At 37.3% G+C, this 13,796-nt stretch overlaps 1 protein-coding gene across 2 annotated transcripts; it reads left to right on the top strand.

Moving 5' to 3' along the window:
* The first annotated feature begins 2,723 nt into the window (after positions 1-2,723).
* On the top strand, positions 2,724-10,997 carry aicda (activation induced cytidine deaminase). 2 transcript variants are annotated; one of them, XM_087285667.1, is made up of 5 exons: positions 2,724-2,866; positions 6,798-6,963; positions 7,093-7,372; positions 7,446-7,561; positions 10,752-10,979. In XM_087285667.1, the coding sequence occupies exons 2-5, from the start codon at positions 6,805-6,807 to the stop codon at positions 10,800-10,802; spliced, it is 606 nt and encodes a 201-aa protein (XP_087141793.1). In that variant the 5' UTR covers positions 2,724-2,866; positions 6,798-6,804; the 3' UTR covers positions 10,803-10,979.
* The last annotated feature ends 2,799 nt before the right edge of the window (positions 10,998-13,796 follow it).

A 13,796-nucleotide genomic window follows, 5' to 3' on the forward strand; every position in this document is an offset into this window, starting at 1 on the left:
TGGCCACCCCTGGTCTATAGTCTATTGTCTCAAATTTACAAATCAGTGTAAATCTCATCTGTTAGCATGATGCAGATCCTCTGCAAACAAATCCACATTGTTATGATCGGATTCTTAACTGCTGTAATTTTTGTTGTGTGTTTATTCCATTATTGAAAGGAAAGAGGCAGCAAATATTTGCATATTCATCTGAATGTCGCTCTCAGCAGCTTCGACAGATGTTTGTTAAAAGCATAAAAATAGGAACTTGAATGACATCCAGTCAAGTGTGAGCACAAGCAAAACGTTACTGGCATGCAGCACACTAAATGGCCATTGATAAAAACAAGGGTTTCTGAAAACCTTCGCTCATTTATTTTCTTTAAACAAGTGATTTGACATGAAGTCAGTACGGTTCAAAAACAAATCTGCACTCTGTTAAAGTCTGCGTAAATCTGGAAGTTGCTGCGAGTTTATTTCAGTATGTTGGTGTACTTTACCTGGAACAGAATATTGATTTGGGGGCGGGGCTTTTCAATTTACACATCATTCTCTCATAGCAAACTAACGGTAAGAAGGGCGTGGCTAAGAATAGTGTGGATGAAGCTATCAAACTGAAGTAAACAGAGAAGGAAGTCCACTCCAAACATGGAAGCAAATGATCAGACTTTGAAGATTACAAAAAGATTTCTTATAGTGGATTAACTTGTATGGATTGCTTCACTTAAAGAATACCAATGTGCGCTGTTCAAATAAACACTGCACATTTGGATTTCACTCAGACTTTAACTTTCAAAATATAGACAAAAAAAGCACAGATACTGTCTCTGAAGTTTTTAGTTTGTGCTCTTCAGAGGAAAGAAAGAACAGTATGAGGGTAAATCGACTATGACGGAAACGGTTTGTTTTTAACAGTAATAGTGTTAAAGGTTTCATCACACATATATATCATTAGTTTTTCATTTGTCTTTAAGTCATTTTAGTGTATTAAAAGAAACAATTAGCAGCCATGATAATCAGCTTTATTCGGAGCAGGACCCACAGTGTATTCGTTTCTCTGTTTTCCCATGTTATACACACATAGCGCATTGTGGTAAGACCTCAGAAAGACTTGTGGTCGGAAGGTAAATCATGGGAGCAGACAGATCTCTTCCAGATGTCTGCGTTCAGACATGCACTTACACACACTTGAGAAGGAGCTCATTGGGGAGCGGTGATTTCCCTGGCCACAGAGTGCACGAGAGGGTGAAGCACAGCGACTGGAGACAGACAAACACGCAGGATGCCAACTTTAAAGTCACCAGGACGGAGTCAAACTCAGTCACAGACAGCAGCAAATGAAGGAGCGTGCGGCAAATGCGTTTTACTCGCTTTCCTTTTTCCTCAACCAGGCAGATTCATCAGGGGTTTTTTTTTTAACGCACATGTTATATTTCCATCCAAAGATGCTAATTTATGCACAAAACTGGAATATCCCATAAAACATTTGCAAATAAAGCCTCATTTTCATCCAATTAAAAACAAAGAACAAAATATTTCCAGATAAACTGGTGGCAAATATCAAAATGAAACATAGAATTTGCTGTGGTGGGAGAAGCCACTGTCAAAAAGCAAGTCACTGGCAATTTTTTTATTCAATAATTTTTCTTCGGCTTAGTCCCATTATTCATCACTACAATGAACCGTAAACTTATCCAGCATATATTTTACACAGCGAATGCCCTCCTAGCTGCAACCCAGTACTGGGAAACACCCATGCACACTCATGTGTGCGCACACACACACTAATACACTATGGCCAATTTAGTTTATTCAATTCACCTATAGTGCTTGTTTTTAGACTGTGTTGGTAACTGGAGCACCCAGAGGAAACTCACGCCAACACAGGAAAAACATGAAAACTCCGCACAGAAATGTCAACTGACCCAGCCGGGACTCAAACCAGTAACCTTCTTATTGTGAGGTGACAGTCCTAACCACTGATCCACCATGGCAACCTCTGTAGGAATTTTTTCTTATATAAAAAAATTACTTGTGTTTCAGAAGACGCAATGTAATGAACACGTGGTAGCCTCTCTTTTTCAGCGCGGCTGCTCAAGACAGTTTTGGGAGGTACTAATACCCAACGTCTTTGAAGACAGTCTTTGACTAAGGCATTTTAGAATGACCAAAACAACATTTCAGATGTTGTGCAATGTGGTCGGTTCACTAGTTTGTTCATTAATGCCACCTTACATGCTTTTTTGTTATCACATGATCTGTGAAACAAAACCACATGACTTTTTTGAAGCTCATGTTAGGATTTATTTTACAAATGTGTTTCCATCATTGTTTATGCACATCTTCTCTTATCAGATAAAAGGTTTGTCCTACTCTATTGTGTGCATACGTTTATGAAAAACCAGGCTTATTCTGAAAAAGTACCGATATACACATTTCTGGAGAGCGGCAAATACGTCCCGAAAGTTACGTTTTTTTTTAAGTTTTTGCTTCGCGAATCCACCAGAGGCCGTTGTGTACGCTTTTTCAGATTTCACATTTCCCTAGCTAGTGCCATTCACGTCATCAAGACTGAATGACTGACCGATCACTTGACCCACCCTCCTCCTTCCCCAAACCCAACCGGCAATTTTAAAAAGCAATCCAGAAAAAGAAAAGCCCTTATCTGATTTTTACCACATTTTCAGATTTTACCACATTCTCACCCTGTTTTCCACTAGTTTATTTTATGGTTTCTGTTTTAGTCTTACCTGCTTTCTGGAACCATTCTTCGCTTGACTCGAACCCTGTCATTATGGTCAACTCCTTTGTGCATCTCAAGTCCATCGATGTACACGGAGAGCTAACTGGACGAACAGGTAGCATTGGGAAAGCCATCCACACAGAGGTAAGCAGTCAGCTGGTAAGCGCTAAAAGTAATGGTGTCATACTGCCCCCCATAGCATTCATTTTAATGATGAAATGCAGCCATATGTACTTCTGGTTACATAATTTGCGATCTCCAAAAAATGTATATAGGGCTACGTTATCAGAATAAGACTATGTTGGTTTATTATGCACATTTTCAAAATGTATGCACATCTTGGCATTTCCATTAAGCATTTTTTATAGATTATGGAAACATAGCTACTGTCAGACTCTGAAGTGGTGACTTGTTAAAAGGAACACCTTTTCATCCCATTTACACAATTTTATTGCATTATTTGTACACTGTAAAACCCAAAAAGTTAAGGCAACTCCATTACCATTTGAGAAAACTGATTGCTACAAACCATTTAAGTTCAAAAACTAATCCTAATGAGTACTATGAACTTAATCCATTTGGGTAAACAAAGCAATTTGAAGAGAATGAAGAGAACTCAAACCAACTCAGTTCTGTAAAACTCAATAGGTTAAGGCAACTCAAACCGTTTGAGGAAACCGATTGCAACAAACTATTTGAGTTAAAAAAACTAATCTACAGTATATGAGAACTATGAACTTGCTCCATTTAAGCTGATGTAATAAGGTATTTAATTAACTCATTAACTTCAACACAGTTCAAAACTCTTTTCAAATGAGTAGAATTAACTTTTAGTATGTTTGGAGTTAACTACACTCATTTCATAAAGTTGCCTTTTGGGTTTTACAGTGTACATAAAAAATTATCTATTGGATTTACAATTTTTTTAAGGCAAGTGGTTGCAAACTATCTACATTTACATTTACATTTAGTCATTTAGCAGACGCTTTTATCCAAAGCGACTTACAAATGAGGACAAGGAAGCAATTTACACAACCAAGAGCAACAGTGAATAAGTGCTATAGACAAGTTTCAGGTCTGTAAAGTCTAAGAAGAGAAGTATTAGTAGTATTAGGTTTTTTTTTTTTTTTTTTTTTTTTTTTGTACAGTTAGTGTGATATTCTGAGAGGCAATTGCAGATTAGGAAGTGTAGTGGAGACTAAATAGTTGGGTTTTTAGTCGTTTCTTGAAAGTAGCGAGTGACTCTGCTGTTCTGATGCAGTTAGGGAGTTCATTCCACCAACTGGGCAGATTGAGCGAGAGCGTTCGCGAAAGTGATTTCTTCCCTCTTTGGGATGGAACCACGAGGCGACGTTCATTAACAGAACGCAAGTTTCTGGAGGGCACATAGATCTGCAGAAGTGAGAGCAGATAAGAAGGAGCAAGGCCAGAAGTCACTTTGTAGGCAAACATCAGAGCTTTGAATTTGATGCGAGCAGCAACTGGCAGCCAGTGCAAACGGACTAGCAGTGGAGTGACATGTGCTCGTTTAGGTTCATTGAAGACCACTCGTGCTGCTTATCTATATTTGCTGAATTTAAACAAAGAAAAGAAAAACTGTACAAAACCATGCACATCCCTCTTAACTGGGTGCTCAGCCAAAAAAAAAACCACAAAAGGTGCAAATTAAATATTCATCAAAGGTGACAACAACAAAGCTCCAATAATACAAGTTTATTACATTAAAAAAGCCGAGCTTTGTGTCAGCTTTTTTAATTTAATGAATTTGTGTTATCGGAGCTGTGGTGTTGCCGCCTTTGATGAATACTGAATTTAAACATACAAATAAGTTAAATAGGACTAAACTTTATAAATTAGATAAACTAATAAAATTAGTTTGCTTAAATTCAGCCCATATACCTTATGTTAGCAACCATTTACCTTACTTACGTCAATCTGATGTATATTGTTTCAGTTAAAATTCAGTTAAAATCTCCACATAAAATTACCTAAAGAGCACATATACCTTTTGTAAAGTTGACAACATTCATTCATTCATTCATTTTCCTTTAGCTTAATCTCTTACTTATTCAAATGTCGCCACAGCGAAATAAACCACCAGCATATTCCAGCATATGTGTCACACATCGGATACCCTTTCAGCTGCAATCCAGCACTGGGAAACACCCATACACACTCATTCACAAACATGCTTCTGCTAATTTAGTGAATCCAATTTACTTATACCTCATGTGTTTGGATTGTGGGGTAAACTTTAGCACCAGAAGGAAAGCCACGTAAACACGGGGAGAACATGTAAACTCCATACAGAAAAGCCAACTGCCAACTCGAACCAGCAATCTTCTTACTGTGAGGAGACAATGTTAACCACTGAGGCACCAAGCCGCAACTTCGTAAAAAATGTGTAACTTTATTTTTAAGAGTTTACCTGGTGGTTGTGAGTAATTTTGTTTGGAAAAATCCTCAAGGACTGTCTGTCCGGGGGTTGTGGGGACCTCCTGTAGTAAAACGAGTTCTTTCCCCCCTCTTTTAATTCCCTGTGGGAAGAACTAAACAAGTGGAAAGGGTGCGGATGGAGAAAGTTTGAGCAAAAGAGAGAAGGTATATGGGAGTGTTTGGTTTGTTTTTTTGGATTTGTGTGGGAAAAATGAAGCCGAGGGTTCCCTAAATGGGTGCAAGAGATCTGGAATTTTCCAACTGGCTTTGGTTATGCTGTTGGCAGCAATTTCTGACGCACATTCTGGAGCAAAAAAAGGTTAGAAAACACGTCAAATGCGCAAGAGACTAATATGTGGTTAGAACAAGGTCAAGTGCTATTGTAGAAACTCGGAAAATAATAAACAGTTTTAAAAAAAGAAAGATGATGATAAATTCATGCATGCTTTATGCCAACCACATTTTGACTTCAATACCGTCTGTTTGATTCTCTCATTTACATTGCCAAGTGTGTGCAACCAGCTCTTTTACATATCTCCCTAAACATCACATGCACAGATTATTGAGTCGTATCGTAGCGTAAATGCACCCAAACAGGTTTGAAAAGCGTTTTCACCCAATCAGGGACCCTCTTTCATACAGCTATATGAGCTTGTCATGCATTTCTATACCTCCCTCTTCCTCAACCCATTTTTAAACTCTCACTGACTTTCGGGTGACTAAATGAGTTAGCAAGTTTCGACTTTCGGAATGATCTGCAAGCTGGACAGGTAAGCGAAAACAAAACAAGTGATAGTGAGAGACAAGGGGGATTTTGTTTATAGATTGTGCAGCTATAATTAGCTAAATATATGCATTAGAATTGATAAATAATTGAAATATATATATGTGTTAGAAGTTTTTTTATGAAGGAATAATTCAATGCATTGATTACATTCATTTGTGAGTGCAATAAACTTTTTGAAGATTTTGTCCAGTTTCAGAAGGTGTAAATTGAAACTCATAGTTATTAGTGTGAATGGCTGAGTGATTGTGAGACTGTTTTGATGCACGTTGCTCTGCGGTCTGTTTATAAACGCACTAAATTCAACCGACCATTGATGATGGCTGCCGTCCCAGTCATCCTGAAATATGTGATTTTTACAAAACGCTAAAGACAGGTGTGAGTTTCTGACTTACTCAGTTTTGATATTATTGATGTGCACGAGTTCCCTGTGATCAGATTTTATCTAAGCAAGATGTTTAGGTAATATTTCAATGATTAAAAACGACTGCATTTAATTTGATGACATTTTAAATAAAAAAAAAAAGTCGTATTTTGTTACATTTTAATGAAATAATTCTTTCATATTTTAATAAACTTATTTGATTTGTACATTTAAATTTATTGTAAAATTGTAGGTTTGTTTTCATTCATATATTAATAGGAAAGAACTAAAACTTTGCATTTTATTGTGTTAATATTATTATTATTGTTGTAATATACCTTATATTATATATTTTGTCTTCTAATGGGTTGTTTTTTATGCAAACACTTCGAATGACCATTGTATGTGATTTTTTTTTTTGCGGTATAGTCTATTTGTTTTTTTATTATGACAGTCTAAAATGAATAACATAATACAATATTTTGCTCCAGTGTGCTCATGACCCAGAAGAAATTCATCTTCCACTATAAGAATGTGCGCTGGGCTCGAGGGAGACACGAAACCTACCTTTGTTTTGTAGTAAAGCGACGCATCGGCCCTGATTCCCTCTCTTTTGACTTTGGACACCTGCGCAATCGCTCCGGATGCCATGTAGAGGTGAGGAAGAGATGAAATGATAAAGAAATGACCAGCTATGAATACACGAGTATTATTCTAAAGATAGCCACTTCCCTCTCTCTCTCTCTTTATCTGATGGTTTTTTCCCCCTTTCTGTTTCTTCTGAAGCTTCTCTTTCTGCGTCACTTGGGTGCGTTGTGTCCGGGCCTGAGCGCTTCTAGTGTGGACGGTGCAAGATTGTGTTACTCAGTGACCTGGTTCTGCTCCTGGTCGCCCTGCTCTAAATGTGCTCAACAGCTCGCCCACTTCCTGTCACAGACGCCCAATCTGAGGCTGAGGATCTTTGTGTCACGCCTGTACTTCTGTGATGAAGAGGACAGCGTGGAGAGAGAAGGTCTGCGACACCTGAAGAGGGCAGGAGTTCAGATCTCGGTCATGACTTATAAAGGTAAACAAAGGGGCGTGGCTTATATTAGTGATGCGGCGAATTTATATTTGAACAATTCCTGGTCTGTTTCTAGACTTTTTCTACTGCTGGCAAACGTTTGTTGCGAGGAGGGAGCGGAGTTTTAAAGCCTGGGATGGACTTCATGAAAACTCTGTCCGGCTTGTTCGGAAACTCAATCAGATTCTGCAGGTTACGAATTTACCATATATTCATTTTTTAGAATGACATTACAAGAACGTGGTGTATATTAACTGAAATCAATACAAAGCTCTGTTTACACCAGGAATGTTTCACAGAATTTAAATGAATGAAATATAGCAATAACTAAGTGGCCAATCACACCAATGTGGTTGCTTATGCACCCTGCGTGCCTTGCGTTTATCGACTGCTGCACCTCATGTTTTTGAAAAAGGTCAATTCTGAGCGGAAAAAGCTCATTATATCAGTTGCGTCTTTTTCATTCTCCAATCAAATAAAAGCAGACGTTTCCGTTGAGGTGCCTGCATTGTTTGTGTTGCCAAAATGACTATGGACACTTTTAAAGATAGAGAAGAGACTTGTGGTTACTGTTTTGAGCTATCCAAAGCTGTATGACTCACAAATCTTGAATTTCACAATATTATTAAATATAAAAATTATATTAATATCAACAGCAACACTTGCGCACAATATGCAGCTGATTCAGTCATTGCCTAGCGCAGAGCTTTACATTAACACCCGCCAACCTGCAAAATTCGTGTAGATTTTAGCAGCGGCAGGTAAGACAGCACCCACTTGCAACTTCGGCAGGAGGGAAATGCTTTTCAAATTGTAGCTTTCTTAAAAGCAGAGTTCGATAATAAAGATAGCCCAATTTGCTAATGTTAACTTAGAATCGAGAAGCAGCAGGACTGACAAAAATAACTGTCTTCGTGCGAGCAAAAGAAAGCAGCTGAACACCGAATGACAGGATGATCACTCGCGCGCACAGGTGATGTGATGCAAAGTGTGCACGCTCCCCTTTTCCTCCGCGAAGCAACTGTGCCTGGAAACTCAATGGGTGCGATCTGTTTTCTTTTAAATAGACTGGATAAAAGGTGATACTTGTGAACCTACCTTTCAAGAGCTCCAGATTTAAAATAAATGTATTTTTGGAAGCAGCAGTGGCGCCGGTTACTGCTTTCACTTTTCTTTCACCATTCTTTGAACAGATTATTAACTGGCCTAATGTTAACGTTATCCTATTATCACACGGTTTTTCACCAGCTTTCTTTTGCTTAAAGTTGTTTTTGTTAATATGGTTTAATTGCATTTATGTATATATATATATATATATATATATATATATATATATATATATATATATATATATATATATATATATATGTATATATATGCTTTAATAGGAGATTAACTCCCTATTTAGTTAACTGTTGATCTGGGACTTTTAGCCAGGACACAGTTTATGCAATTTTTTTAGATGGCAATAATTATTTTAAAAATGCCAAAAAAAATATATACATTTGTAAAAATTTGTGACTAAGAAATAATTATTTATTTTTGTTGTGGACAGAGATTTTGAGCCCTGAAAAGTCATGTGAATTCAAAACTGATTGCAGTGCTACACTACAGTCCATTTGCTCATACACATCGAGCAAGGACATACACAACACAGAAAAAAGTTAAATGCATGTGGACATTATACAAAATCTAAATCAAGTAATTTTAGCATGTCAAAGTCAGATTTATGCATATAAAATAAATTCTCCAACAACAAAATTGTGGCTAGAAGGAGAATTTCTCCCCAACAGATTCCCCTCAATCACATTATCTGGTTAATGACAGTGCAGGTTATTATGTCCGGCGAGATTCTGAAGTGTGCATCCAATGGACACTTTACTATCCCATAAGGCCAGTAAAATTGAGGAATGGGAGTGAAACTACACAATTGAGGCGGGTAAGTCATGTGATAACGACAAATTGCAGATTTAAAATAGTTTAAAATAGCACTTATTTCTAGTGTTGTGTTTATGTGCGAGACACATTTTGTTCCACTCTGTCCACATGGACTGAAATGACACCAAAGCTCAACATGACTTGACTTGAATTTACACTCATGTTCATAGTGTATAGATTACTGAAGTAAACTCGTGAATGCTCCTGAAGTAAATTAAAATTCAAATGTAGTATTGACATAAGTAGTGTGCAATTTCGGATGCAGATCAAGTTTGTTTGCATGTCAGTGCCAATAGCCTAAAGATACTGTGTGCGGACATATAGCACAAAAGTGCTCACGTTGACCCGAGTTTGATTCCCGGCTTGACGCCCTTCTCTCTGCTCCCAATACTTTCCTGTATAAAATCTCCTCTGTCCTATATCTGAATAAAGGTGAAAACCCTTAAAAATAATAATTAAAAAAAAAAGGATGATGGAAGAATTCTTGGCACTGTTTTGACACTTTGTACACTTTATGAGAAGTTTGAATACACAAAAGTTCTAGATATCATTGTTGGTGTGAATGGACCTTAACATAAGATGCAACAACAACAAATGCAAAATTTTATTGAAAGTGTCTTCTCTTGATTTTGCTTGATTTTGTGGTAGTCGTTCATACTCTATAGCACAGGTGTCAAACTCAGTTCCTGGAGGGCCGCAGCTCTGCACAGTTTACTTCTCACCCTAACTAAACACATCTGATCAAACTAATTGAGTCCTTCAGGCTTGTTTTAAACCTCCAGTAAAGCTGCGGTTACACTGGACTTCCAGTGTGAACCCCCCATAGACTTCCATTCATACGCACATGAATGCGTCAGATAGGAAACGCAAGCTTTCACAGATCGCTGCATTGAAAAGTTCAAGCTATGTTGAACTCTGACCTGCGAAATCGCAACACTTAACTGTGTGAGACCAATTGATGATCAAAACATAACCTCTCTGTACAGAAATGAAAAATATGGAGCAATCGCTCGTTTTTTTTTTTTTTTATGTATGACCGCAGCTTAGATGTTTTGAAGCAGGGCTGGAACTAAACTGTTCAGGGCTGCGGCCCTCCAGCAACTGAGTTTGACACTCCTGCTCTACCAGCCCGATCTCATGAGGAAACGTAAGTATTTTACGTTTTGTTAGTTTAGTGGCTGATTCGTAGAAGATTAGTAATAAAGTAAGATTTTAAAAAGGAGGCATGAGACTTAACCCCACCCCTAAACCCAGCCGTCATTGGGTGATGAGCAAATCGTACTATATTGTTTGAATGAGACTGTACAAATTTATACGAATTAGCCACTAAATCAAAAACTTACGAATTGCCTTGAGGTTGTGTTGGCTCTACTGGACAGTATATAAATGTAAAGATTATGATGCCATTGTCATTTTGCTTAATTACTTTTTTTTCTCACTATAGCCTTGCGAGACTGAGGATCTGAGGGATGTTTTTGCTCTTCTTGGGTTATGATGACAATTATGAGATTCACGAATCAACGAACACTGAGATATGAACTGAATGGGATGAAGAGAAATGGTGCTGTTATTACCTGAGACTTGAATCCTTTGACTTGAATTTGACTGTATTCTGAACTTATACTGTGTGTATGTACTGTAGCATTAACGTGAACATTGTGAACATCAAATATAATAAAAGTTTTTACTTGATTTTAGCATTTTTTTACTTTTTTTTTCTGTTAAATCAGTATGAGATTTACTTTCGTGACCCAGTAATACATTACATACATTAGTCAGCAATAATTTATTCAACAAGAATGCACTAAATTTGCCAAAAAGTGACAGTAAAGACAATTATTATGTTTCCCTTTCTATATGAACATAATAACATAATAACATAACATAATAGCATAATGGCATTTGTGTGTGTTTATAATATATATATATATATATATATATATATATATATATATATATATATATATATATATATATATATATATATATATATATATATATATATATAATTTATTTATTTATTTATTTATTTTTTAAGGATCTGAAGACTGGAATAGTGAATCTGAAAAATTCAAAATTAAAATATATTCAGTTAAAAGCATATCTTTGAATTGTAATGCTTTGTGTAATGCCGTGAGCATAATATACTTTTTTGTATATATATATTTTTAATTAACTCTAATATGGTGATATTGGCAGAAGTTGTCTAGCATTAGTTTATAACATAAAGCTTACAGGTGTCACGGTGGCGCAGTGGGTAGCACGATCACCTCACAGCAAGAAGGTCGCTGGTTCAAGCCTCAATTGGGTCAGTTGGCATTTCTGTGTGGAGTTCTTCCCGTATTCGTGTGGGTTTCCTCCAGGTGCTCCGGTTTCCCCCACAGGCATGCACTATAGATGAATTGGGTTAGCTAAATAGGCCGTTTTGAAAGTGTTTGGATGTTTTCCTGAGATGGGTTGCAGTTGGAAACATATGCTGAATAAGTTGGCGGTTCATTCTGCTGTGCCGGCCCCAGATTAATAAAGGGACCAAGTTGAAAAGAAAATGAATGAATGAAAGTTAGCTTACAAAGAAGCACATAAAAATTGTATAAATGAGCATATGACTTTTAACATCAGTAGTGATTCTTTCAGTGGCTTTGCAATGTGAATATCATCACATCGGCCAGGGGAAAACTGAAGACCCATCCTAACATCCTAAGTTGACCAAATTGGGTAAACCTCAGTATTAACATACAGCGGTTGTTTACACAGCGTATACATCATGTGCATTGTTGAAGTTGGTATGTTCTGCGTGGGGTTTCAGGAAGCACAACGTTTATATATTTCTGCCCACTCTTTCTCCCGTTTATTAACATGCCTTGTTTCCTGGACAGTGAGAGTACAGTAACTCTTGATACAAAAGCTTGCAGGATGGCTCAAGCCCTTTAATGGTGTTTATGCCAAATCATGGCCCTTTCATCCAAATATCCTGGCAGAAATTGAGACTCATCAGACTAGACAAACTTTTTCCAATCTTCTATTGTCCAGCATCAGTATACCCATTTTAATTGTAGCCTTAGGTTGCTGATTTTTGCTGACAGGAGTGTCATTTGTGCTCTCTCCTTTTGCTACTGTAAAGCCTCCTTTCCCCTGCACACGACAAATGACAAGCGACAGACCGGAAGTCATTCATTTCCAATGGAGAGCAGTCCGGGAGCTGCGTGGAGTTCTGATCATCTGCGGAAAATTCGGATCCATATTGAGCTGCGGATCAGTTGAAATATTTGAACTCCTGCAACTAGACCGTATGCGACCGGCCGACTGGATGTGATGTATTCCAGTGTTGTACAAGCAGGTCCGTGCGCGCGAGATGAGAAATAGGAGTTTATTTGGTTATTTTTTTAATTATAAAAAGTCTATATTAAAAAAAAAAACATTTCTGTTCTTAAATGTAAGTAAGAAAGTAATAAAAATATATTTTTAATGTTGTCTCCACATTCCCTCCAATATTTTAGCAGTCTATGAGTTTCTAGTATTCATTCATTCAGAGAATAAAGGCTCTTGCATTTGCACTCCTTTATTTTGCACACTGAGAATCAGCTTCTCTCCCATGGTGCACGACAACACTGAAAATATTGTGCGACTGCCACAAGGGGGCGTATTCCGACAATCGTGTCTAAATGTAGTATGCAGTGGAAAGGCGGCTTAATTAATCTGCTTCAAAGTTCCTCTGTGGTGGTTGCTTGAGATACTCTTTCCTTTCTATCTGCTTAAACCAGTCTGGCGATTGTTCAAAATTAAGATGAATCAAATACACGCTAATATCAACAAATTTAGCTTATTGTAGTGTTCTTATTTTGGTTTTATTCTCAGAGCAAAAATCTCAAATTTCACTTGTCTGGTTTTTTATAATACTTCATTGTTCAATCACAGATTTGTAACCCTGCTCCTTTTGTGTCCAGAAGAAGGATTTGTCGTTTTTATAATACTTGAAACCCAGAGGAGTGTTGCAGGTATAGGTTTGCTGTATGAGCAAACTTTGGGTTTTATAGAGCTCAAGAAGGTGGAGCAGTATTTATTCTGGTTTAGAGAGCGCAAACCCAATCTGGACCAATCAGCTGTGATTAAAGTGGCATATATCTTGTGTTTATCCAGCGCCTAGACTGCAGCTCTGCACAGGAAGTTTAGTTAGAGGAAAAATGGTCGTGCCCAACTGAGCCTGTTTTTTTTTCAAGGTTTTTTTCCTTCATTTTCGTCAATTGGTGAAGTTAATTCCTTACCCTTGTCGCCACTGGTTTGCTTGGTTTGGGACTTGTGGAGTTGCAGATCGATATATTTGCTCTACTTATTTTTCTATTAAACCACACTGAACTGAACTAAACTGAACTTAAACTCTGAAAACTGAACTGACAAAGTTTATACTGCATTTTAGTAGAACTTCCACGTTAAGATGTTTTGACAAAATCTATAATAGTACATCTGATAGTCTCTGTGAATCATTTTTGCT

The sequence above is a fragment of the Danio rerio genome, chromosome 16, assembly GCF_052040795.2.
Source record: "Danio rerio strain M-AB ecotype USA chromosome 16, GRCz13ab, whole genome shotgun sequence".
Classification (NCBI taxonomy): domain Eukaryota; kingdom Metazoa; phylum Chordata; class Actinopteri; order Cypriniformes; family Danionidae; genus Danio; species Danio rerio.